General features: G+C 41.8%; 1 protein-coding gene across 1 annotated transcript in view; it reads left to right on the top strand.

Moving 5' to 3' along the window:
- Positions 1–14: 14 nt before the first annotated feature.
- USP10 (ubiquitin specific peptidase 10) overlaps positions 15–22,081 on the top strand; it is a 48,366-nt gene continuing 26,299 nt past the window's right edge. Inside the window, exons 1-3 of the mRNA XM_027646754.1 lie at positions 15–104; positions 18,441–18,509; positions 21,452–21,497. Coding sequence (XP_027502555.1) covers positions 84–104; positions 18,441–18,509; positions 21,452–21,497 — 136 coding nt within the window. The 5' untranslated portion in view covers positions 15–83. The remainder of the gene's footprint in view (positions 105–18,440; positions 18,510–21,451; positions 21,498–22,081) is intronic.

The raw sequence follows: 22,081 nt of genomic DNA, 5'->3' as shown, positions 1-22,081 counted from the left end.
GTGCGAGGGAGAAGATGGCGGCGGCGGGGGCGGCGGCGTGAGGGGCCGGGACCGCCGAGCTCCGCGGGGGACGCGGGGCCGCCATGGCCCTGCACGGCGCGCAGGTACCGCCCGCACCCGCGCTCTGCGCCCCCGCCGCACCGCGCCCGGACCTCGCGGGGGCTCCCGGCGGCGGGCGGGCCCCGGGGTGGGGGGGAGCATGGTGGCCGGGAGTAGGCCCAGGGTGATTGTGCACGTTCATTGAATGTGCGGAGCGCGGTGGGGCCGCCTCGCTGCCCGCGGGGGCGGCGGATCCGGTGTTCCCCCCGGCGGAATTCCCACCCCGGAGGGGTCCGGAGGGCTAGGGGGCGGCCCCGCGCCCGTGTCGGAGTCACCACGCCGGGGTTCGAGGAGGGGGGGGGGGGTCGGTGCTGAGCCCCCGCCGGGGGGTGGCTGGGACAGAGCCCATGGCTGCGGGTTCGCTTTTTTATTTGGGGTAGGGGGGGAGAGACAGAAGCGATTCTATAACGAGAAGGGAATAAGGAGATTTGTAAAGTAATCCTCCCCCCTCCCCCCCGCCCAAACACTCGCTAAACCCCGGCGCATCGGGGTGCAAAGGGCTGAGTGTTGCAAGATCGCCGTGCACGGGGATGCGTGTGCGGATTCCCTGGATCCCACTGGCTGAACCGGCCGGGAGATTTGTGCACGGAGTGGGGAAAAAAAAACTGCAGCCGTGGTGGTTTTCTCGCTGGAAGTTTACAGCTCGGTTCCCGGGCTAATCCAGTGTGTGCTTAGGGCAAATGATTGAATGGGTTCACTTCGCTCGCTCTTTTTCCCTCTAAGGTTTTTTTGTCCCAAAAAGGTTTAAAGCAGAAATGTCAGGAAAAACGTGTGCAGCGCTGAGGTGTTTATTTGCAAGACTTCGTGCGACTTTGCATTTAGCAAATAATAAAGTTTAGAAAACTTCGGTGCCGTTAAAGATAATTTTGTTAAGAATCCGTGTCTTTCATAACAGAAAACATAGTTCATAAAATATAAGTTCTTTCGAAGAAGGTGATGCTTTATGCTGAATTTTGTATTTTCTGAAGGCAGTTAATGTACACATCAAATGAAGTTGTGCACTGGTAGCACTGATAGGGATTCTTCCATAAACAAAAGTTTGTAATGGGTGAAAACTATATTGACATTTGTTGTCCACCTTCATTTATTTATATTTGAGAGCAAGAGGGGAGTGATTTTGTTTATGTATCTGTTCTGAGGGTTGTTGCAATTTCTGGAGTTTGTTTAAAATTTGAAATTGATTGAAAATTTGGCATCCTTCAAGTTTTCTTTCTTTTCCTTTTCAAGTGGAGGAAACTCACTTTTTTGGACTTTTTTTAACTGTCCTGATGACTGATAATTACGATCAGGTTTATCAGAATGATTGAATGCCCAACTCAGGGGTTATTTCACACCTTACTTTCCTCTCCCCTCAGCAGTGCATGTGGTCTCTTTGATAGGTTTGGGTTTTACATTGAAACTTTTTTCTTGATTTAGAAGAATTAAGGACATTTTTCTGTCTGTACTCAATTACGTTGGTGGACCTTGAAACAAAAACACGTGAAGCTGATAATTTAGTTGACAGTGAAGTACTGCAGAGCTGAAATTAAAACTAGACTGTAAATTCATCTTTAGTACTAACTTGAACATTTACTGTTTTAAATCAACTCCTTCTGTAGGTTAATGCAGATATTTGGGTCTCCTGAGGATTGCTGTGTAAATTTATATAAAATTTGGAAGCATATCTGTAAGATATCTTTTAGCTGGTGCTTTGTTCATGTCATTAAGCAGCCTATTTTTGTGGGGTTTTTTTTGTTTCCAAATTTAAACAGTTTATTTAGGTGCTGTCTAGGATTTACGTGAATAATTCCAGAACAATATGGTGCTGTAATACTGGATTAAGGTAACAATATTTTGGACTCTTTTGGTTGAAAAGCCTGAAGAGAAGTTCAGGGATGCAGTTTCACGTGTGGGATTTTTCCTCTTTATTTTAGACCGGTGCTGTTGCAGCTCAGTAGGCAAAATAAGAGTTTTGCTAAAAGTTGTCTGTTGTGAGCACAAGATAAATGACATTATTGAGTCACCGTGTTGGTGTCGTGATGCAGAGTGCTGGGCAAAAGCGTGTCGTTTTTCCATATCGCTGTAATTCAGGTGTTCGATAATTGAGATATTTTTTGTAACACACAGAGGAAAAGGCCCTCAAGAAAATGCTGCTGCTCTTACAGCTCAGACGCACGGTCAGATTCCTGCCGACGGACGGATCACGTACGAGGGGGCAGAAACGTTTCCTCAGTCAGTTCACACGTCGGGACAAACGAATCACGAAATGCTCAGATCAGATATTTCCAAAGGGGGATTAATTTGGGATGATCAGCTCGTCAGCAAGCACAGGAGTGAAGGGTGACACGGTTTAGGTGTTGCTGGTCGTTCGTGCCTCTGTGTTCAGCGTCATTATTTCATAATCATTTAATGAGATATTTAAGTGTCGCTGTCATTCTTTCGGGTGTGTGCTGGCTAAATTCAAAATCTGCCCTTGTTTTAGTGTGAGCTAGAAGTAAACCTGCTGTATCACTACATGACACCGAAGATGTTAAGCTGATCTAGTTAAAACCGTTTGTCATCAAGGGCGTCTAAAAATCTCTTTAAAAAAAAAAAAAGGGCAGCTTAAAAACTATTTCCCTGTTTGGAAAGAGTAAAACTGTCAGAACTGTGTAAACTGTTGTTTTAGTCCCTTTTTCTGTTGTTTTTCATGGAAAGAATTAATACAGGCGCATCATTTATGAATTCCTGTGAAAACAAGTTAAGCAGAAGAAAGGATACCATGGCAGAATGAATCATTTATGCTTGTTTTGTTCTTTCGCCATCACCGTGGTGTCAAATGAACGCGGTGCCATTTTAAATGTACTGCATTGCCCCCAGACCTGGCTGAAGTGAGAACCAGGCGGGTTTGAGCTCAGGAAAAAAAAGCTGAACAGGCTCCTGAGCTGCTCATCCTCACCCAGGATGTGTCTGGCCTGGCAACCAGAAGAACTGGAACTCGGAACGTGGCCTGCAACCCGACTCCCTGAAACACTGCACTGCAAACGGCCTCTTTTATGGCCGGCTTGGAGGGTTGCTCCCTGGCAGGGTGTAGTTTGATGTTCCCTTAAGCCAGGGCTGTTTCTAGAAGAAGAAAAAAAAACGGCAACATTCTGCAGGCATTTGTGCTGCGCTGCCTTTGCAGTGCATTGCCTGATGTTTGTGGTGATTAGGAAATCGATGTCTCTAAAGTAGTGTTAAAAACTGGTCGTTCTGCACCTGGGTGAGTTTCTTGGACACATGTGGGTGATGTTGGAGTGTCCTTGCAGGCAGAAGGAAGCATGTGGGGAGAGGGCAGTGTAAATTCTGTCAGGTGTGTGAAAATATGGGGGACACCCTGAACACAGAATAAAGGATGGCTCTGGAAAAGGGCTGCTGTGGGTGGATTCAGGGAGAGGTGTTCGGGTGCATCCTCTTGCTGCAGCTGCTGCTCAGTTGCTGTCCTGTGTTTTAAAGGGATGAAGAAGCTGGATTTGTCTCCCCCTCTTTTTTTGAGCCCTGCTCTCACTGCTTAGAAGGATCTGGGTTCATCCTTTTGCCCGTGGAGTGAGTAGTTATTGAGGGATTCTGTGATCTGGGGAATTCAGGCTGCAGCTGAAGCTGAGAGTTTCGGTAGCCAGGAGGTATCATTTGCCTTTCTAAAATGTGAATGGTGAAACCACGCAGAGTAAAGTTGGGTGAATGTGGGTTGCTTGACTTAAAAAAAGAAAGTCTGGGAAAACTGACATAGAACTTAAATTTGGAACTATATGGAAGCATGCAAATAGACTAAAACCCACAGGTTTTGTGAATCACTGCTATTTATTCTGTGCATTCTAGCCTATAGCACTGATCTGGAGATGGTTTAGAATGGATCCAGCCATCTACCTATTAATAAATCCAGTTTTTGGAGGCAGTTGCTTAAGACACACTGCTTTTTCCATCCATGTAGCTGCTTAAAACACTTGTAAAGTTAAGTGGGGTTTTGTTTATAGGTAAACTGAGCGTTTTCATTTCTGTTTAGTGGTCGACACACAACATGCTGTGTCGTACAAAACCAGCCCAATCTGTTGTAATAGAAGTTGCTGGCCTTGGGCCATTGGATTATAGTCATTTGTCACTCTAATGCCATTTCAGCAATGTAGATGTTCATTTCCAAAGAATTAAACATGCTGGAACTGCGGTTTTTCTGTTTGATGGAAGTGTTTTATGTGTGATCATTAAACATACAACTGGGGATTAGGGAACAAAGGGTTATGCTTCCTGGTGAAAAAGTGTGTGTGTGTGTACATGTGTGTGTGTGTGTGTAAGGACATTCCATCATGGAATGGTCTGATGTCTTAAAATTAGGGTTCTGAACCCTAATTTTATTTTATGAAATTTTAGCATATGCTTTTGAGACTGTTTTTAAGTATTCTAAATAATGAGGCTGTGTTGGTTATTTTTAAAACACTTTAAAGGATTCTGTTGGGTTAGTGCTCATGTTAATATATTCATTAATGTTTTAATAGAGTAAAACTTTGATGTGCATTAGTCTTTTCATTTTGTATTTGACTCTCTAATACCTCATTTATTTGCAGATGTTCTTGATATTTTAAATACGTGTAAGAACTTTTCCTCCTTGTTTGACAGCACATGATTTATTGATCTTTGGTGTGTGCCACAAGGTCTGTTTTTCTTCACCTGCAGTCAGGCAGGAGGTAGCTTAAATCACAGTAGCCCTACCAAAGTGTTGGTGTAAGGCTTATTTAAATCATAGACCTTTTGAAAAAGCGTGTGAGCTTAAAATTAAGAAAGGCCTCGTTGATATTCTGTGGTAGTCACAAATGTTAGTGCTGTAGGAAAAAAACGGGCAGGAGTGTTTGGGGAATTTTGCTTCTTACAGGGTTGTGTGTGAATCCATGTCCTGTATGGAAGCTTTGAAAGCAGCATCAAATGTTGTTTGCGTTGGAATTGTAGTAGGAAAGAAAGGGATCTAAATCAGTTTCATTGAGGGTGATGTTAACACAAACTGGAAAATCACCTCAGGGATCTGTCATTTATTACTTTGTTGAAAAAGTAAATACCCCAATTGAGGCTCAGCTTTGAGGTGGAAGAGAAAAATGCACTATCTGTAAGAAACTGTAGAGATGAAATGTCTCTTAAGGTTGTGTGAAAAGATGCATTTAAAAAAACATGTAAGAAAGTAGGTTTTCTTCAAGGATTTCTGTGTATGAAAGGCTTCTTATTTTGTTTGAATTACACTGAGTGCAGCAGCAGAAATAGCAGAGCTATTCCCTCAGTGCAGTGGGCATGTTTTTCATCCATTTAGAGCCTGCTGTAGTGATTCACAGCTTTCCTGCCTCATTTTCCCCCATGAATGTTGCAGGCTGGCAGTGGATTTGCCACTGTAACTTAAAATACAGAAGAGTCATGTATCATTCATGGGAAGAAGTGAAGGCTTTTGGTGTGAAAATATTTTGTCTTTTTGGAGAGGGATGCCTTTATAGGTGGTGTAGCAATGTGTTACAGTAGGCAAGATACTGATAATCTGATTGGGCTGGATGGGGAGGGACATGGAAAATGTTCAGTTTCTTGTGTAACAGGAGGAACAGGCAATGAAATTAATTGTGTTCAAATAATGATTTTGGGCCATGTTATTTAGGAGGTTCTTCGGTTCAAAATGAGGCTGTCCTGGTACGTAGTATGGGATGGTCTTGTCATTTTAAATATGAGTGAGTGTGATAAAATGAGAGGGAAATCAAGCAGAGAGAGAAAGAATCATTGTCAGCACAAGTAACAGCTGAACTGCAAAAAGAATGAAGTTCTCCTGAGTTCCAGTCTCCTTCAGTCTACCCATTAAATCATATGAGCTCTAATAATAGCTGTTACCCAAGAAAGTAAGGAATAGCACTTTAATGTCCTTAAAGACTGGAAAACCTCACTTTCTGTTCCTCTGGTGCCTTTGGGATACAAACCCAAAGTTGCCACTGTTTGAAAATTTCTCTGGAGCGCTGTGGTTAATGGATACAAAGCTGGAAAAAAGTCAGAGACAACTTCTTTAGGCAATTCCCAATACTCACTTTCTTCTCACCTAAAGGCTGTGACCACAGACCATAGACCTTAGCAAGAAGTTTAGGCTTGCATGAATCTCACAGGTAGTGAGAGCTTCCCAATAGAACTTAGGACAACCAAAAAAAGGGTTTATGCTGTGAGTGCTTTCGGAGCAAGCAGGAATGAGACACGTGGAATTATCATCCTGGCATCACAAGCAACAGAAAATGTAAATGCAGCAGAATCATAAGAGTGTGAAGGAGGAGCAGTCAGCTCTCAGAGCAGAAGAAATAAAGCTGTGGAGTTTGCTCATGTCAACAGGTTTGTGTTCTCAGTAGTGACTGTCACATTAAGGCCAGTATGGCTTTCATTGTTCGTGTAATTGCATCCTTAAAATACAGATTTCCCTGAGTTGTCATCAGTGTTCACCCCTGGAATTATGCAGTAGAGCAGCTGTGCACATTTTTTTCCCTTTGCTTTGTGCTGCTGGTGGTGGTGGGTACATGGGCAGGAGTTGCAGTGGGCAGAGGGATCCCTCCTTCCCCACAGCAGTGCTCCATGGGGGGGCTGAGCTGTGAGCATTATTTTCGTGGGAATATGACTTTATAGTTGCTCTGAATTCCTCACAGATTTTTATAGCCCAAAATCTTAGTACCAGGAAAAAGACAAGCTGTACATAAGGTGTTTTTTAGCCATTTGGTTTGCACAGCAATTTTTTTTGTGTCAGTGCTTTGAATTTACTTATTTTATGACAACTTTAAAACAAAAGTGCTTATAAGTAGTGAACAGCTTATCATTGGTCAGCTCCAAATTTGAGTGTCCAAGGCATCCAGTGTTTACTGATTAGGCAGCAGTATTTGATAACATCAGACATCCCTAATTTGAAACTGAAATCAGTTTGTATTTTGTAGTTCAGTTGGTATTTTCTGTCTTATTTGCAAAACAGCCATTTTGAACAATTGCATGAGTAACTCATCACGTTAATGGAATGTCTTTATGATCTGCAAGATTTTTTTAATTAGATTTGGGACCAAAGGAGGCAATGAACAGCCCCATGAGGAGCATGTTCTTCCAAAAACTGCCTAAATTGGCGTTGTTTGAAAGTGGGGAGTATTGTAAGATCACAGAGAGCTGAAATGGGAGGGTGTGGTTTCATCGGTGTTGCTCAACCTTGTCAGCATTGCAGGTTCGATGGCAATTTGCTGGTATTTATGTGGGGGTCTCCAAAAATCGTGGATGGATGAGAAGAGGATGGAAAAGGTGCTGGAGTTGCAGACAGGCTCGTGGAGGTGAGGGGTGTGAGCAGGGACACTGCAGGCAGCAGCTGCTCCTGCCCCTGTCTGTGCACTGAGGAAGCTGAAGAGCCAGTGTGGGGCTGGGTTTGCCTCCCTGCCCTGTGTCCATATTCCCATTTGTAGATGGCTGGATGTGCAGGGCAGGGAAGTGGTGACTCAGCTCCTGCCTGGATGGGGGAGGTCCATGAGCTGTCTGTACTCTGATCTCAGAGCCTTGTGGGCTTCAGCAGTAGTAGTTTGTCAGTACACACTGGTTTAGTCCCTTTTTCTCCCTCAGAAAGCAAGAGAATCTCAGTCTGTGAGACTGTAAATGTGTTGGGAAATATCTTCAGTGCTCTGCTCAGCATTCTGTTCATTCATATGTGCAAAACAAATCTGAATGCTAACAGAAGGTCTTGTACATGAAGTAGCAGCACTATCAGTCTTTTGAAATGAGCTACGCAAAAAATAAAAAGTCTTAAAATTGTCACTGTTATCATGCAGCAAAGCTGCTGCTGTACTCATACCCAGTTTTTAATGGTGTCACTTAAAAATATGAGTGTTTAATATGCTTACTGTCTGGGTGTGGTGGCAGCAGTGTATTAATCTGTGCATTTGTTTGAGCAGGGATCTCCGTTAAATTGTGTTGCAGATCCTTGAGCACTCAGACTGTCTCAGGAGGCCGTGGTGTATGTGTGGTGTCCCAGTTCTCATTTTAACTTGCACACCCCTTCTGAATACAAAGTTGCTGTCATGGGCTTTGCCAGATCCTCTCAGGTTTCCACCTGCCAGTTTGCTCCACGTAGGGCTGGTAGAGGAGATGGATAGCTGAGAATTTCCCAGGAATCAGGACATTGGATGGTGTCCTCAGGTTCTGTCTGCTGGGGACATCCAGCATGTGTGTGTGTCACCTGGTGAAGTGCTGGGAGGGGTTTGAATTCAGAGAGAAGACAGAACCTCTGTAGAAGTATTATTCTCAAACTTTAGCTGATACAGAACTTAAAAGTGTGAGAGACTTTATTATGTAGTGATGGTTGTGTTTCATTTCTGTGATCCCCTGGGGTCATTCACCAATCATTGTGTTTTCCACAAGTTCTCTGGTTTATTTTTGGCTGTTTCTCTATGAGATTATAACCCATTTTCAGCAGGTCACAACTTGCAAAGGGCAAAGTCTCATTCTCCTTGTTCCTGGCCATTTGAATCGTTTGCTTTACACTAGTAACCATCTGGATCATTTTTTTCTCAATTGGAGTAGAATCATCTCTCTGATCATTCTCCATGTGCCAGAACTGGCACAGGAGAAGAGGTGGTGAATCCAGCAAAAAACCAAAAAGGCAAGTAAAACCTGTGTGGCCTTGGTGAATGGAGCAGGTTGTGTGTGTTTGTAATGACCAGGCAGTGTTTTACTGTCACTGTGAACTGTGCAGTGCCCTGCTGGGGCAGTCACCCCTGAACAGGCTCTGGGTATCATTACCTTTTGCATTGTCTTTTTTCATTCTCTGTTGGTGTCCAGCAAGGTTTTGATAGGACTTTGCACCACATTTAGATGAATACTAAACTTTCTAGGTTAAATCTCGCTTGTCTGTAACTCCAAGCATTCAACACTGCCGAAATTTAGGGTTGAGATGTGAACTTAGGCCTTCCAAAGAGGTGTGTCAGCGCTGGGTAGGTGGGCTCAGCTGCCTTCTGAAGGTGCTAATCTGTGTTCCTTGGCAGGATGGAGTCCAGATAGCTCATTTTTACCTCACCTAATCTTAGCAGTCTCAAATCCTTCCCTGAGTAATTACTTGTGAAAAGCGTTGTGTGGGTGACTCGTCTGCCTGGTGCTCTGAGGGAGAGATTTTCATTTTCCACGGTGTTTAGCTACAGCAATTCTGAGGCTGTGCTTTCATTTCCCACTTTTATTCCAGTGTGTTTTTCAGCTTGTTTGACAAACTGGAATAGCAGTTTCCTTACTGCCCAGGGTGGAATCGTTCCCTGGGATGGGGCTGCACTGATCCTGTGATGTATTAGTCCTCTGGGAAGGTGGGGGTAGTGAGAATAAGCAAAGAAAATATTGAACATACACAAACCAGTGGGAATCAAATGAAGATACAAGCAGTCTGATTTTTTGTGCAGCATTGCTTTTGATTACTCGAGTTTAGAAACATAATTTTTAATGTAATTTCTGTATCTTAATGGGGTGCCACCCTGAATGTTGGACAGTGTATTTGCAAAGTTGGCACTTTTACCTGCATGGAAAGGGTGTCCACTATTCAGGCACATGGAGCAGCTCATAAGAGAGGGAGTATGAGATACATACTGCTGAAACTCAATTAAAAAGATTTTTGACAACAGTAGAAGGATTACCTGATTCCAGAATTTTGGGGATAATTTAGCTTTTGGGAGGGTGATCTAGCAGGGACAGACCAGTTCTTTCCAGTTTTTTTCTCCTTTGCTACCTCTGTCAGTGACCTCAGATCCTGTGTCAGCTCTTCATCTAACTCCTGTCCCTCATCTTTGGCCTCCTCAGGCCAATTGCAATATTCTTGTACTGCTTAAAATGTGCCTATATCTAAACCTGTTTAATTTCTTACAGCTCACATGCTTGCACTTTTTCTTCCTAGAGCTCTACTTCTCTTTTTTCTTTTTAAGAACCTCGTCCATGTCTCGATCTATTAGTTTTACTTCTTTAAACCGAGGATTTGAAGGATAAAAGGAGCCTGTGAGGTAAATTCAGGTATAGTAAGCACAAAAGAAGGGCTTTGCTCTGCCAGGGCACTGCCAGGCACCTCTGCAGCCTGGAAGCCATTCCAGGAAAGCCTGTCTTTGTTCCAGTAGCCCAGAGCATCCTGCCTTGCTGGGATAGGAATGTGCTGGCTCCTGGATACCACAAACTATGTGGATGGGAGAAAAGACCCACGTCCTTCCACCTGGAGGAACTGAGAGAAGCTTCTTGAACATAATCCTTCAGTATCTTAGTTGCTGGAATATCTACTGAATAAAAGATTCTGTCAACCACAGAAAAACATGGATTTATGCAGCATGCCTGGAACTTGGGTGGACATCTGTGAGGTGTTAAAAGGCACTTTGCTATTTAATGTGACCAAAGCAGTGTTCTCCAGCTGCAAACTGATTTTTACTGCCATTTCCTTAGAAGTTTGTCCCACTGTAGGTATCTGGCACTGAACATTGCAACCCTAATGATTTTAGTTTGGCAGAGAAAAAAAATAAAGGCTAACACCAAGGGTTTTGTGCTGGGAAGTATTAGATAAAATTACTAAGGGATTGTTTTGCCTGCCCCACCTGTAATAAAATAGTGGTTAAACTGGCTGTGTTCTTGAGTAACTTCCAACTTCTCTCTCCTCAGAGCTTATCATGCTGTAGTAAATCAGAATAATTCAGGTCTTAATTATTTCTGCTCTTCATTATATGGAGAGTTTACAATTTGCACATTAGACTCAATAACTAGTTCAGTGCAAGAGGAGCCTGCAGAGCTTGAAGTAAATAAATGTGTTTGCTCAGTAATGAACACCCAGCCTGAAGCTCGTGTTTTCTAACTCTTCGGGGGGTGTGAAGATAAAGCCTTGGCCATAGGTGTTTCAACAACCACTGTTCTTGAATTCAGAACCATTTTGGAAGTATTTATTTTTCTTTTGGTATTTGGAAGAAGTGCCTGCTTGGAGAATTTAATAAGAAAGTATTTTTGTTTGGCTTGTATTTTGATTTAACATTGCAAGAAAACATTGGAAAATGTTACTGTGCATCACAGACAGATGTTCTGTGGGCTCTTAGTGGTGTCAGAAATTTCCTCTTTTGCTCTCCAAAGAGCTGAGAGTTGCTGTAATCACCTCTGACGATTGAGTTGTTATCTCCCCTTTTGCTCACTGTCAGGAGCACTCTCTCCAGGTATCCTGCTGTGGTCCCAAAATACCTGCTCTTCACTGCAGCCTTGTTTGTGTGATATGTGTTATGTTCCCACCTTGGGTTCTGGGGAAGGTGCAGGGAAGGTGTTTTCTCGTCCAGAATATGTGATGCTCTCCCATAGGATGCAAATTAAAAGGTGTGTATAAAATGTGGAGAAATCCTCCCTTTGCTGGGCCTCTGCTTTATGGTCACAGAGAAGGGCTACACCAGCATTGCCCTCTTTGTGCTGTGATTATTTACACAGTAAGATTGTGCCTGTTTGGGGTTTTTCTTTGCTGTTTTTTGGAACAGAAGTGTCAGTTGGGGAAAATTTTAATTGTGCAGCAGCAGAGGTTTTTTGCTGGAGCAGTCCTGCTTTGGAGACTGGAAGATAAGGAATCTTTGCAGAACACCACGCTCATAAATACAGTGGTGTTTGTGTAAGATGATGGGTTGGGTTTTATTCTGCTCTTTCTTCCCCCTACTGACTATAATGACCGATTTATAGCCAACTTCCTCGGGCTTGATGCACTCTGTGGCAGCTGCTGTTTGAAGTGGAAGGATGCCAACAGGCACCTCATTTTTGGTAACAGAATGATGAGTGTACATAAACAGAATTTGTTTGGGTGTAAGAAATTGGCTCGTGTTTTGGCAGGTTTTGGTATGGTTATTGTTCACTTTGTTGCTGTAATTTGAAATATGTTATATAATTGATGAAAAAGAGCACAAGCTGCTCTGCTTCTGTGAATACCCGAGTTCCAATATTCAGGATAAAGTGTTCTGACCCACGTTGTAGCCTCAGATAACATCAGGCTGTAGGGGCCATTTGTTCATGAAACCTGCCCTTCCAGTAAAGCCACAGCCACAGCTGTGCCTCTGTACTGCCAGAGAACTGGTTTTCCCTCTGATCAGAAAATGACTTTTTGTGAATGATCATTCTCTTTTTTTTTTCATAATGGAATAAATCCCCCTCAGATTAATTCATGTGCAATGCAGAAAATGTGTAACTCTCTTCAGCTGTAAGACTTTAGTACTAACATCCAAGAAAACCATGATCTGGGGGGGAAAAAAAAGGGATGGTACAGTCACACACTATATTTTAGAGCCTTTGATAACTTAAATGGTGGGCAGGCAGAGTTGCACTGACTCATGGGCTTAGTTGACCTACATTTACCTAGCTCTGATCTTTCTCCAGGCACTATGGAGATGTGTTAATGTTCTAGTTTTAAGCTGCAGGCTAATGATAAAGGACTGGAAGCTGTACTAAGAGTTTGCTTATGATTTTTTTGCATTTTCAGCTGTTAAAAGCTTTTTAATATGCAACTGCTCCACCTTAAAGTAGAGTTTCATTTCCATATGTTTGTATTTTAGAAAGTGGACTTTTATTTTTTTCATGAAAGGGGTGTAGCAACATAGGATTTTTTCAGAAAGTGATTTCTGAAATACTACTGTGTAGTATACTGCTACTTAAAATACTACTGTGTAGGCTGTGCTGGAGTTGTCAATGGAGGGCCAATGGTGGTCACAGCTCCTGGTTATGGGATGTTGGTTGCAAATTCAGAACCTAAACAAAGCCCAAACAACAAACCTGTTTTTCAGTTTCACAGTTTCCCCTCTGCTTTTCAAAGCATTTTAGCCATAAGTTTCTTCAGATTTGGGAGTTGGGAAAATCTTGTTGTATCCAATGAAGTAATCATCTGGGTACCAAGGCTTGGATGGATTTCAGCTCAAAGGGAAGGAGAACCTGAGGGAAGGCTGCCTTTTCCTACACTCTACAAAAAATTTGATAAACCTTGAGAAAATGGGGGGGAAGTAAAGGGTGAGGAAGTGGTGCCAGGTTTGCTGCTGGGATGACTAATGTGAGAGTGTTTTCTCTGCTCATAAAACCCAAGTGCAGTCATACACATGTGCCCTTTTTTCCTTGCCAGAAAACACACTTCTGGCTGAATGGTTCCTTTTCTTCCTCTACTCCAGCCTATCCCAGAGCTTTAAGAATAAGTCCACATTGTAGGAGGAGCTGGGTGGGCAAGATTGTCTAACTTAGGGTATAAATCAACTATTTCATCAGTTCAGTTTATATGGGAACTAGTCTGACTTGTTTGGCCTTCTGCTTAAGATCCTTAGTGGTGGCAAGGCATAATTCAACTGTAAAAGCTTATTTTTAACTCCTTTGTGGAAAAGCAGTTGAAGTGGGAGTATTTGCAGCTTAAACTAATTTGCCTGGAAGATCTGAAGCTGTTGGGGAGCAGATGAAAGCTGCGTTAATGCTTCTTGAAAGCACGAGTTGACACTTCATTTTCCTATCCTTGCTGCAGCACAGGTGATGCCAGGAGGGTGATGCATCAGCAGTGCTATTTCTGCCCATTTTTCTAGGACAAGCAGCTGTGGAACACGTACTCACCCTCCTTTTATTCCTCCAGGACAGCGTTCCTATTGCTGGACTGGAACAGCAGTGGAGATTTCATTGCAGGCAGTAGGGTAACATTAGCACTCGTTTTTTCAAGTGGCTGAGGAGACCACAGCAAAACCCAGTCAATATGGGGAGAGCTTGCAGGTCGGGCATTTTAATCCTTTGGGGTCTTTTCCTGCCCCTCCTTGGAATTACTTGTGCTGTTGCAGCTTTTGTCTGCGTGGTTAAGATGCTGCTTGGTCAGTTATGGTGATCAGAGTTACTGCACAAATATAGAAGTGCTTTTACTTTCCTTCCTGTGTGCTGGAAAACAGAATCTATTGTGTGGATTTGTTTGGTTAATTTGTTTTGTGCAATTTATATTATAATCTATCTGCAGTTAATATCTTGAAGATGTAAAGGTGATGGCATTGATGAAATGATTTGTTCCAAGTGGTGTAGACTCTGCTGGAGTGCAGCTGGATGTTACACTTGTAATCGTATTATAGAGATTAAGTTAGAAACTGATTCCAGTTCTGTTGTGACTGGAAACACCAGTGACTGACAATCAATAGGATTTGGGATGTTGCTCTAACGTGAGTGGCTTTTTAAAGAGAACTGATGTTGGGAGGCAGGTACTGGATACAGGGAAACTTGATTCCTTGCAGCATGTCAGGCTGAACGTGGAAATTGGTGACAGCAGCTCAGTGGTCAGTTGGAAACACTGCACCAGCTTTAATAGTCTCATTCATTGAATGGTTTTACCTTTATTATAGAAAAAATATGTTGCAAATGTTTTGTACTTAAAAAAAAAATTCATCTGTAGAGTATTTGTAGAATATTCTAGTGTTACAATTTTAGCTTCATCAAGAAGAAAGCAAAGATCCAGGTTTTTAGGTGTCCTCTCTCCAGTCACACAGGAAGCAGTGCAGAGCTACAGTTCTGTCTGCTTCTTTCAATTATTTTCAGGAATGTGGTTGTACTTTTCTTCTTTGTACTCCCAAAAGCTGTATGAGAATGTTTTGAATTCAATGCCCAAACTTTAATTGCAAAATCTCAATCAGTGGAAGTAAGGCAAATAAATTAAATCTCAAGTACTGGAGCACCCACATCACCTGCAGCTTCATGTGAAGAGATACTGTTTTAGGATGGCACAAAGTACACTTAATTTTATGTTCATTTTTAAAACATATTTTTCATTTATGTACTGGCTGTTGTAGTGTCAGTGTCAGAAAGGAGAGATTTGGGTATGTCATGTACCATCCCACCTAATACCATCTCAGTCTTAAGGTTTATTCAAGCATTGTTTAGTTTTATTTCATCCTTGGTCTCATAGATGTGACATCTGGAAAAAGACATTCTCATTTGAAAACTCCAGAAGTACAGAACTTGTGTATGTGGAAACCAGCATTCAAAAAAATAAGGTAGAAACCAACCCTTGTGAATAATTGTCTTTTTGAACTGATTGATTGTTAAACCTCAATATGGAAGATCCTAGATGGAAAAACAATTTTTTGATGGTGCAGTGTAAGCAAAGCATTTGATTATGTTGGTGTGTGTTCACTCACTTGATTAAATCATGGTTATTTTATTATGTTCACTAATATATTGTCCATCTCTGGTAAATGGTCAAATTGGGTCACAGCTGGGAATGGCAAAATGCAACAGATCCATCAGTGTGTTTGGGGTTTGCTCTTTTGTTTTTCCACCCCAAAGGAGAAGTTTGGTAACACTGACCAGAAAGTGGAAAGGCAGCAAAGGTAGAATTGTTGTCCCATGTATCCCCTGCTCCAGGAATTCCACAAAGCCTCATTCCTTCCACACACTCCTGCATCCCCCCCAGAGGAAGTTATTTTCCACCTGGTTTTCTGCAAGTGGAAGATCATTGAGATTTGTGTGATGCTGTTTTGATGTTGCTCCTAATCCATGGCAGAAATTGAGCTCACCAGGTATCTTAAGGAGGGACCCTTGAGCACACTCAGTGCAAGGTCAGTGATTGCTCTGCAGAGTTAAATAATCTGGGGAGGAACAGGAGAAATGCAGCGTGAAATAGGTGCTCCCAAAAAAGAGAGAGAGGATTCCTTCCAGCAGCCAGAACAGAAAAGCTTTTATATGGGTTGTGCAGATGGACTGGGAAGGAGAGGGAGGTCAGGTTTGACTGAACTAAGCCTCTTAGGGATTATATATCTTTAAAAGTAAGTCTGGGGGTAGGTGTTACAATTGGGAATTTTCAAAACTTTCCCCCAATATTCTCTTGGACTTTCTCTTCCAGACCTGGTCTTGGTGTGAAACTGGATCTCTAAGCTTTATTCCTGCTCTCCTGTGTGAGTGAACACTGGCACCATTGACTACTGTTTAACATGCTGTTCAAGCAGCTGTGTTTTTGTCTGAGGCTATAAATCCAAATCAATCTTTGTGATAAGCAATTGAATGCCAAACAGTATTTTTTTGCCTGGAGAAAGCTTGATTTTTTAATTTTATCTCAAAACCAAATTTGGGTAGAGCTCTTAGTTAAACCTCAGCTCTTCACTGGTAATAGTTTTTAATATTTTGGGGTTGTATGTTGCCAGATATACTGCAGTTTCTGCATTATTGATGGTGTTGCTGCCTGGGCCAGCTGAGCTGTGCCCACGTGTGCTGTGTGTCCTTGGCTCCTGGGCAGCTCTGGGGGTGAGGGGAAGGCTGGTGCTGCCCTGGCACTCCAGGGATGGCCCACGACAAGCAGCTTATCCCTGAGCACAAGCTCTCACCTGCCCCAGGGCTGACCTGAGCAGCCTGTGTCTGATCCCACTTTTTCCTTGGAGCTTGTGGAGTCCATCTATGACCCTGATTAGGACCTCGAAGCAGCATCCCATACAAGTTTACAGAGTGATACAGCACAGGGCAGGTTAGTTGGGCATTTAAAGGCATCAATTTGATGCAGTGCTGATGGGTGTGTTTGTTTCTTAGGCAAATGCACACTTGAAAATATATTAAAATTGCAGTTGAAATAATCTGAAACGGGTTTGGCAAAGTTTTAATGGGTGCTGATGTATCTGTGTGTTGAACTGTTATTTGTAGAGTGGGGTGTGAGTTAATGCTGATGGTGAGTAGCTTGTGTAAGTTGTGTAAATAATTTAATTAAATCTTTGATTGTTCCAAGTGTTAAATTTTGTTTGTTTGGGAGTAAAGCTAATTTTAAAGCTTTTGAGGTTAGGTGGAATGATTTCAGGGGTACAAGGTAGGACCCCAAAAGCTCATGCTGATAATGAGTTTGTCTTGTAAGAGTGTGTTGCTTTTATAAAATTCTAATGCTCTTGGTTAAAATTGTTTCCTACTTAGGTGTTTCAGGTGCAGCAAAACCTTTAAATTTGAATTAATGGTGCAGGGCAAGTACTGCAGTGAGGTCTTTCTGATACTGTTTGGAACCAAGCCAAGTATTTTCTTACATAGCTGATTTGTAGAGAGCAGGCCCACTGATTCCTTGGGATGAAGGATGGATGGACAGCAGGCAGGGAGCTACACTTTCAAATTGCTTAAAATACATTGGCTTTTCCCCCTCTGGATCCTTTTATTGGGTAGAGATTGTTATACTTGCCAAGTGATGTGATGTCATGGTTCTTTTTCACTGCAGTGTGTCTTAAAAAGGGTAGAAAATTCTGTTGTGTTTGCAGAAATAATTTCTTGAGAGATGAGGAGAGGACAGGGAGATTGGTTAAACTGGGCAGGTTTAGTGGCATCAGTCCTATGGACTTAAGTTTCTTTTGAAATAAGATTTTTCTCAGTTTACTTGATGGAGATCTTCTTGGTTTATTTTGTGTTTGCTTGTCTAAAGCATTGTTAAATAAATCAGATCAAATTATGAATTTCTTCAGGCCCAAGGGGGATGGGTCTTTTGCACTATAGTGTGACTAGGACTAGTTTTTGGGTTAGATGTTGGTAAAGTCCTGGCATAAACAACCACAAGATTCTCCATGTGAATACACCATTAAAGGAGTTCCATTAAGGTTGCATTAATGACCACCTTGTTCAATTTTTGTCTTGTTCCTTAATTAAAAAAGAAGCATTTTCTTCTGCTCAGAAAGAAGTACCAGGCCTGGTATTATATTATTACATGGAGGAATTAGAGTTGGATTTCTATAACTTTTAATAGTTTACAGTAGAGATTGTTTTCTTCTGTTGCATGACTGCATCAAAAATACCTCCTGAAACACAGTGATGATTCAGCAAGTGTTTTTCTTAGGTGTGTAGTTGCAATAGGATAAATTCTAGCTCATATGTTACTGAATAAAAATGACTTGGTTATATTAAGGGTGTTAAACCAAGCTTAAATCCTGTGCCAAGAACTGTGAAGGCACTTGGGTACAATTTAGGGATGTGTTGGGTGTTGGACTGTCTCACTTGGTGGTTGGCACTTGGCTGTGGGAAGTTTTTAAAGCATTAAATGTTTAACTGTGCTTCACCCTTTGTATCACAGATGTTCCAGGTTGTTTTGACTGTTGGAATTGTTTGCAGTCTAAACCAGATTATAGTGATATTTTTTTGAAAACACTGAAACGGTCAAACACATAAAAGTGCATGTGTATAAATCACTTTTTGTGTAAGAAAACTGTGTTTTGTACTTGCTGTACTTTGCTAAGGACTTGGGAAGGAACTAAGATGAGGGTTGGGATGTAAACAGGGTTTCTGTCTCCCAACTCAGAGGTCTTTTTGAATTGTAATATCTTAATAGATTTTATTATGAATTTATTAATTGTATTGAATGTAAATCCTTCTTAACAAAGATCCTTCTCTTTTATTTTTAGTATATTTTTGGGGAATTCAGCCCTGATGAATTTAATCAGTTCTTTGTGACTCCACGATGCTCTGTTGAGGTAAGATCTGCTTTAAACTTCTTTTAGAAATAGCATTTTAAAGCTACATCTCTTTGTGTGAATTTGAAATATAACAATACAATTAATTTTTTATCATTCCCTTAACTTGCTAATTTACAAAGGGGAGGTACTGATCAGTTGTCTTCTTTCCATGTATGTGGATGTTAAGTCAGTTTTTAGAGATAAATTAGTTATTCCACCTTCTGCTTTCAGAGCTGGAGTATCTGAACTGGTGATAGGACCATGACAGGGAGTTTTCCAGCCCTGTTGCCTCAGCTTTGGTGGGTTTTTTTTTTAAGGGGTGGGTATGGAGAAAACTTCTCAGCAGTGTTCTTGGTAACAAGTTGGGCTTCTCAGTCTGGTGAGCCTTTTGAAGCACAGGGATTCTTTGTATTTTTGGACAGGTGGAGCACTGCTGACCCTCAGTGCTGTGCTTAAAGGGAAAGCTGTGTGTGAGGTCTGAGAAATGCAGCAATAATGAACTAATTACGGTGTCAGTGAGAACCACAGAGTAGAACAGTTGTCTTTGTGTTTGAGTTCATTACACACTCTGATTGGAGGCTCTTATTCTCTGTAGTTCTTGGTAGAGAATGATGAAACCATTTTCCTTCATAGGGAAGAGTATTATCCCCTTGTCCTAATCTCCAGACTCAAGAAATGATTTTCCTCTAGTTCAGTTTCCATGTATTTCCTCCAGACATTTCCATTCCAGCATTTTGGTCATGCTTCCATCCTCCCTTCTCAACATAAAGAAAATGAACACTTGAGCTGTAGATGGGGGAAATCCTTTTGTCACAGTTTACAGACCATTGTTAATGGGACTTAAGTTTCCTGTAGCTTAATTTTCTGAGGATAATTAGTATAACACTGCTAAACAATAAAAGGGCATGAGGGGAATGGGGTGGGGTGGGAGTGAGGGAAGTTAAGAAAGAAAAAGATAGTTTTTACTTGCTCCTTGGGAGAGCTTTGTACCTTCTCTGGTAGGTGGGAAGCAGTGCAGGAAGATCTTTAGGGCATACGTGGTAGTTCTGATGATTTGCTGTTTCCCCACCATAAATGCAATCTCAGCAGTGACATTTGCATCCCATGCAGCGTCACCTTAAGTGCCCTCCATCAGCTCTTCTGACACTGGAAAAGATAAAAATGTCATATTTGGACTTCTGTAAAGCTGTTCCCAAAGTCTGTTGAGGAAAAATGAACCTACAGCATTAGAACCAGTCTCACTTCATTTTCTGACTGTCTCAGGTGTACCTAGTTAGCTGTCAAAATAAATGGTCCTTAACTTTGCCCTTGATCTGGTTCAGTTCAATGTTTTAATTATCTGGATGATGAAATAAAAGCAAAGCTTATTAGTTTTACACTGTGCAGATATTTCGGAGAAAATTGGTCTGAGAAAGCCGATGCAATTCCAGAAGGACAGGACAGAGCTGGCGATGGTGCCGTGTGTTTGACACACATCCTGCTGCAGATCCTTCACCTACACACTGAAGGGGGACTGAGCCAAGGGATTTATTAAAGCTAAAGGGTGTCTGGAATGTCCCTTTTACAGGTGACATTTGTAATACATGTCCTGTCAGGCACCTGTTGACTGAGATGGTTCTGGTGGCCCAGTTGTGTGGAACAAGTCAGCTCAGAAATCTCTTCTTTCCAAAGCTGCTGTCGATTGATCAGATGTGTAGCAGACCAAGAGGCTGACTTCTTTTTTTTTTTAAAAAGCTTCATATTTTCTGAAGGCTTTTGAATCTTTGAATTGGATAAAAACAAAAATTACAAAATTTATCACAAGCTGTTTGCTGTAGGCATTTCGAGGAGGTTTTTTTAGCTCTAACTATAAAATCTTATTGAACCTGTGTTCAAAATTAATATGGATAGTAGGCTCTAAACAGTCTGGAGCCTCTTTCTGACCCACTGTTTCTCATTTTTGGCCTGAAAAGATGATATATTAAGATATATTGTGGTTTATAAGTGGATTTACAGCATGTGTTCTTTTTATGCACTTTTTATAATGGCATTTTAGGAATATTTTCCTTGCCACCTGTGATGCACTGCTGTCTCCAGTGCATTAAGAAAGCAATATGTAAGTATCTATAGCTTTAGAGAATTGAAAACTTGAATAGCAAACTCTTTTCTTTGTTGCACCATTAGAGTCACTATTTAGAATAGCACTGTCAAGCTGCACTGTGCACTCAATGTTTTATCTCCCACTGCAGAACCAGCCCCGCTGTTCTCCAGGGAGCCACTGGAATGCAGGGCAGCCGTGGCTGCCAGGTCCTGCAGGCACAGGAGAAGGCTCTCAGCTGCTCAGGGAGTTTAGGGGCAGGTGAGGGGGGATGAGAAATTACCCACCACAGCAAGGGTCCTGTCAAGCACTGAGTGTTGATGCCACTGTTTTATAGTACTTGTATTTACAGTCCATATAAAAACCATGCACTGTGGTTACATTATATTAAGCTGGTAAATGTGTTTAAGAATATACCTCAGCTGAAACATTGCAAGAGCCACAATACATCTGAACCAGGCTGAGAGTCAAAAGGTTTAGGTGTGATTGTTGTCTGTGCAAAAATGTGTTTCACCTTTCACAGATGATTTGGTCTCCAGTTTTTGTCTAAACAGAGGGTATGTTCCTCATCCTAAAATCGTGGGGAGTTAGTGCTGATGAAGAAAGGTCCTGATGCTGTGAGGTGAATTGCTGGAGAGGTTGATGAGCCTGTGGTGTGTAACCAAGATAATCTTTATCTTCCAGTAATTGTGGTAATCTGCAAGGACGCCTGGAGCTGCAGAGTGGGATTTGATAAATATAGAAGCCTAAGTTCAAGACATACTCTCTGAAAATCAAATAATGATGTTATTTTGAAAGGATTCGGATATTTCAAATGAGACTGATATCAAATGTTTATGGATTTTCTTTGCCTTTAAATAAGTTTCATTTCTTTTTTGTACAGCTCCCCCCATACAATGAAACAGTTTCATGTGGTATTAAATCCACAGGTAAGTTTTTCATGATGGTAAGAAATCAAGATCTTTTTTTTTTTCCCAAACTTTAAGGTTGTGACACTTTTCTTAGATTTACTGCAACCTCCCTTTAAATATAATCATTAAAACTTGCTTAGCAGGTATATATGCATTTAGTAGGCAGGTTGGTTTTTAAACTACTTTATTGAATGACATCTGTGAGAGGTTTGGAAAATACTGCATTGAGCTTCAGCTAATTGCAGTGGACGTGCTTATTCCTCCTTGATTGTGCTGCCACACAGTCTTGGTGTCTTGCTGAAACATTGTAGGATGTAGCTGTGAAAATGTGGGGGGAAACTTGAATGCTGGTGAATAAATAACTCATAGTGTTCAGCAAAGAGCAATTTCTGGCAGTTGCAGCCTGAAGACTCCTCTGTTCTGTGTTCCCTCTGACTCTTGTTTCTGTCTGGCTCAGCTGTTTTTCTGGAGAAACCCTTTTTTTTTTTTTCCTCTTTTGATAAAAGTGTGACTCTTGATGTAAAAATACATTACAGAGTTCCCATTTTAAAGCTGCAACATTCACACATCTACTCTGCCTCAATCCATACACCTCCCTGCCT

This window comes from Corapipo altera, unplaced genomic scaffold (genome assembly GCF_003945725.1).
Source record: "Corapipo altera isolate COAL_440 unplaced genomic scaffold, ASM394572v1 62, whole genome shotgun sequence".
NCBI classification, from domain to species: domain Eukaryota; kingdom Metazoa; phylum Chordata; class Aves; order Passeriformes; family Pipridae; genus Corapipo; species Corapipo altera.
The sequence above is the reverse complement of the archived record's forward strand: the minus strand, read 5'-3'. Positions and strand labels throughout refer to the sequence as shown.